Source organism: Halyomorpha halys, unplaced genomic scaffold (genome assembly GCF_000696795.3).
Source record: "Halyomorpha halys isolate HHAL.00 unplaced genomic scaffold, Hhal_1.1 Scaffold234.1, whole genome shotgun sequence".
Classification (NCBI taxonomy): domain Eukaryota; kingdom Metazoa; phylum Arthropoda; class Insecta; order Hemiptera; family Pentatomidae; genus Halyomorpha; species Halyomorpha halys.
This window is the reverse complement of record NW_027111802.1, coordinates 299,679-304,916: the sequence shown is the minus strand read 5'-3', so window position 1 is coordinate 304,916 and position 5,238 is coordinate 299,679. Positions and strand designations below refer to the sequence as shown.

The 5,238-nt window shown below is 27.6% G+C and overlaps 1 protein-coding gene across 1 annotated transcript in view; it reads left to right on the top strand.

Annotated features, from left to right (window-relative positions):
- The window catches only part of LOC106679935 (E3 ubiquitin-protein ligase Topors), a 24,293-nt gene extending 20,778 nt beyond the window's left edge, over positions 1-3,515 (top strand). The window contains exon 8 of the mRNA XM_014419338.2: positions 314-3,515. Coding sequence (XP_014274824.1) covers positions 314-832 — 519 coding nt within the window. The 3' untranslated portion in view covers positions 833-3,515. The remainder of the gene's footprint in view (positions 1-313) is intronic.
- The last annotated feature ends 1,723 nt before the right edge of the window (positions 3,516-5,238 follow it).

The following is a 5,238-nucleotide window of genomic DNA, read 5'->3' as shown; positions in this document are numbered from 1 at the left end:
TATTTTAACAACTAATTTACTGAATTTTCATCCAATACAACCTCAAAATTAATTAATATATATATTTATAAATGATTGACATTTCGCCCCACTTTCATCAGGGCTGTTCCAGTTGAGAGATTCCGAAAGTCAAAATCTCTCAACTGGAACATGAAGAAACATGAAAGCTCTACAAAGCGGGGCAAAACGTCGGCAAATAAATAGTTGTTAACTATTTTTTGTTTTCTTTTAACCGCACACCTGACCATCTTCATAAAATTTAAATATTGTATTTTAATAAACTCTTATTTTTATTCTCATTTTTTTTCTCTAGACAATTGTAATAGAGTCAACTGATGAAGAAATGAATGAACCACAAGTTGAAATCAATGGGAACTCTTTGCTGAATTCTTCTGCTACTAAAAGTAACGATTCATCTACGGAACAAGATTTTGATCCCAATCAACCTGGCCCATCTACCCCTTTATTTAAAAGTTTCTCACCTGCAGCTAAAGATACGACCACTAGCTCATCTTCAACTACATCTTCATCATCATCTTCATCTTCGACATCATCTTCATCTACTCCCTCATCGAGTGTTTATAGTTCGTCTTTATCTTCAGTCTCCGATTCCGACTATGGTAAGAAAAAATCATCTCATAAGAGAAAAAAGAGGAAAGCTGTAGTACGACATGATAAGGTCAAACGTCGTAGGAGGAGGATCCGGTTGGAAAGTAGCAGTTCGGAAGATGACTTTCCGACGAAAAAACTACTTAATAGACGTCTTAAAAGTGTAGTTATTAAACCAGAAGACAAATCAGTTTTATCAGGTAGCTATAGCGACTCGGATTAACATAGGTTTTGTTATTTAATCAGTTATGTAAATAATCATAAAACTCTATAGACTGAAAAATAATAACAGCTTCTTTTTAAAGATTTAAAAATCTTTCGATTTATTTTAAGCCATGAATTCTTTTTAACTCTTTTGATCAAGTGATAATGAAAGTGATTTAGCCTAAGTATTATTGTATATAGTGTCCTATATAACTAATGAGAAGTTTCTTAACAATATTCGTAACTTCGTGATCTTTACAGGATTATTAAAGTAATCTGTTGAAATGTTTCTTATTCTTATGATTTGATTTTTTTTTTTTTTTAATTTAAAGTTGCATGTATTATAATTGTAAAATAAATATTTATACAAATACACTTTACCATGTAATAGTAATGTCCCTAAGTCAGTACTTAGCGGTGAGTAGAATTCAAAATTTTTTGGCAGACTAAGCTGAATTAGTGGTTCTGAAGGTGTGAAACAAACATTTCAATTTGTACATTTTTTTATTTTTTACTGATCAAAATAGTGTTTGTTCATTATTTTTTTTATACTAAAATGAAGTAAACTATTTACAAAAAACATTTCTGTTAAAGCTGCGAAGTTTCTTACTTATTCGAATGTTTTTATTATGAATTAATAAAAAACTAATACTTTTTACTTTTCTATTTTTTTTTTTTAATTAAAATTTGTGTATCGATGGTCAAGTCTCTCTTTAGAACCTGGAGCTTTAAAAATATTTTGATATTGCTATTCCTGTCATTAAATAAACCTTTGTCAATGATTTAAAACTTTTTATATGTAAAATAATTAATCATATTCATATATCTAGGAGATGATTTCCGCGAAATCGGTCAAAATAAAAGATACATATGTACTATTTAATATTTAATAACGTTTCAGTCCACTTTCCAAGTCATCATTTCTTAACAAGGACTGAAGAGGAAAGAAAATAATCGCTTCCAATTATACAAAATAAAAACAAGACTGAGTATATAAACAAAAAAAGTGTTTATCTATTGAAATTGATTTTAATAATAGATTGATTTTTCAATCGTAGCAATTATTTTTTAAAAATATTATATTTAATTTCAGTAGGTACTTTATACATTAGTATTTTTAAAAGCAATCAATGAATTTTATTGTTCTTTATCTTGAAGATGAGAGATGTCATAAAATGTTTATGTCAAATGTGTTTAGGTTAATGGGTATAAACCTCAAAAAAATTGAATATGATCTTAAAAAAAAAAAAAAACTTTTCACTTCAAATTCTCCTATTTTAATAATTGACGTAAATTTTAGGTGAGAAAACACAAATTTTCCACTTTCCTAAAACATAGGAACAGGTTTTAGAATATCACTGAGAAAAAGTTTAAAATGTTCATTATTTTCTTAGGGTTATATATTCTTCTACATATAAACATCTGAGCAAATTAAACTCCAATTATTTATTATTTATTCATTGGATCCATTTATGTATTTAATTCCTAATGTAATTTGATGAAATTCATCAAAAATTTTAAGAGTGTTCTTACTCTAGGAATTAGGTTTGAAAATGGACAAAAAATAACACATGTAATGGTTTTGAAAACAAAAAAATTACTGATTAAGAAACTGTATAATATTTATATAAAAAAATTTTAGATTTTAGAAAATTTTATATAATTTATAGAAAATAGGATTGCAGTTTAGAATAGAAATATACTGTCGAGTCTGACCCATAAATATTATCCGCTCGCTTAATAAAACATTTGAACCAATGAATCTCTTCGGTTTCAGATAATAAATAATTTGTTCATTGGTTAATATATCTTTTAATGAGATACTTTCACTGAAGTCTCGGTGGAACTTTGATTCTTCCTGGAATTATTGTTTTGTAGATTATTTTAATGAAGGATTATTTCAAAATCTGGGGTATATTTTCTGCTCGGCTGAGTTTATGATCCTTGTGTCGCTAATCCTTCACTGGACCATGTTTTGCTTTTAAAATTCTGTAAGCAAGATTCCAGACGCCATGTAGGTTTCTATCCCTTATGGTAATATATGGGTGATTCTCATGGAAAAGGGAAATTTTGATGCATGGTGTAGATTAGTAATTCCAATTACTTATCACAAAAAATATAATTTCGATTACTTTAGTTCAACTTGTAGTTGTAATTTCAGACCAATATTACTGTAACAATGGTCAATGAAGTAGTTGAAATTACTAATTGGCATTGTAATTTCATTTGATAGTTTAAAATTGCAATAATTCTAATTGTAATTATTTTTTCCAACTCAGGTGGTTAGATCGGCAAATATGTCTGTTCATGTATACTATTTAAGGTCATGTTCTTTATCATAAATATGAGGAGAGTTCTTACCGTTGGTATATTCCCTGCTCCTTTCAGGGATGCTTCTCAAGATAAAAAAGCAATAGATTTCTGTTCCATTTAATAAGCTACTGATGTGGTAGTAATAAAGTATCCATTGACTACAAACAAATTGTGTTTCTTTATGAGCTTCTTGAAGAGATTTGTTTGTAAGGATATGCCTGTTCCATGGGTAAATAAAAAAACTCTTTTACTTCAGTGGGACAATTGAGGAATTTCAGAATGTCATTTTGGCAGCCCTTCTACCTTTAGAATAACCTTTTTTTCATGATCCCCAAGCCTAAGTTCTTCATGATCCCAAGCCTGGAGAGGATATCAAACATATAACATAATATAAGAACAAAAAAAAAAAAGACAACAACCAATGAATAAATGGATATAAAGAATGATTGGAAAATAGCTTACATTATAGATACATAATGTTTATGTATCCATAATGTAAGCCATTTTATTTATTTTCTAATTATTTTATTTATTATTAATATTTTAATTAATCTTGTTTTGTTTTTTTTGTTCTTACCCCTCATGAAGGCTAGAAATTGTAGCCAAAACATTTTTACTTATTTGTGTTCTTTACTACTGCACTCCCAACTGTCTTCTCATATTTATTTACCATCTATTCCATGCTTCAATATTTCACTTAGTTAAACTTAAACACTAAGCAGTCTGCACTAATTTAGCTCTACTTATACTATGTAACCTTTTTTTTTTTAAATTTTATTTTATTAAAACCACGTCTGTGGCCTGCAAATCCTGAATTCAAAATGTCAAAATCAGGCTTTAACATAGCTCCTCAAGGGGATCAAAAAAATTAATTATTTAGCAACGCATGACACCACCATGTTTTCACTGGACATGAAAGTATTAACTTAGTTTTCCCTTTAATTACCATCTTATTCTATTATTTGGGTTGAACAAGGATATAATTGTTTTCATTAAACATTATAAGACTTGAAATCTTATTTGTTTATTTCATGGGTCTATTGTGTTCCGTCCCATGGAAGTATCATTTACTTTTATGTAAGAGAATTGATGCTGCCATTTCAGATATAAGTTTTTATTATTAAGTAGGTATATATTCATTATGTTACCTATAATTCCATTGATTTAGATTTAATTTATGAACTTTCTCTATTTTTTTAATCTTTGATCAAAAAACATACCTAATTTTTTTGAAAACTCATCACTGAAATTCATCATTTCCCTGAGAATCACCCATTCACAAATAAAGCTGCCATCTGTTTTTTATAAATTTGAAATGAGATCTAACAGTGAGAATTGTCCATCCACAGCCTACCATTTTATTTTATAATTACACGCTTAGGCTGCAAAAACTTGTCTTGTTTAATTTTTAAGACTATTTTAACTGATAAGAATTATCTCCAGTCTCCAAGAAACTATTTAAGATAATCATTCCTGGAGTGAATACTTTCTCTACCTCATATTTCCTGGGCGAGAACATTTTCCTGCATCTGTATCTTCTATTTATCTAAATATCAAATATAGAATCACTTAAAAAAAATTTTAATTTAATTTAAATCAATCTTCGATGGAAAGGTTAGGTTATTCAATGCATCAAGAATATTAATCACCATATCTAAATAAACCTTACCATTACCATGGTAATTTAACTATACTACTTAAAAATTAATTACATTACTGAATAATTTGGTGATTAATAGAAAATATGTATCAACTATGCTCTGTCAATACTTCTTATTTGTAAATTTGTCTGATTCTGTATTTTCCTATAAAATCTTTCTGAACATAATAACATCACATTATAACTAATTGCAATATGAAAATCTGTATCAGATATTTCTAAGAATATATTTAATAAAAAAACAAAACAATTTTTCGTTGGTTTTTTAGTGACTTAATTTGTAAGTAGGAGGTATTGGCAGCTGACCATCGACATATTGTTCTCTATTATCTAAAATTTGTGTTAATATTCATTTAATTTGTAATATATTAAAAATATTGTTTATTTTATGTAAGTAATGATTTAAATTATTATTACTTTATGTAATTTTTATTTTATTTTAAAGTTCATTA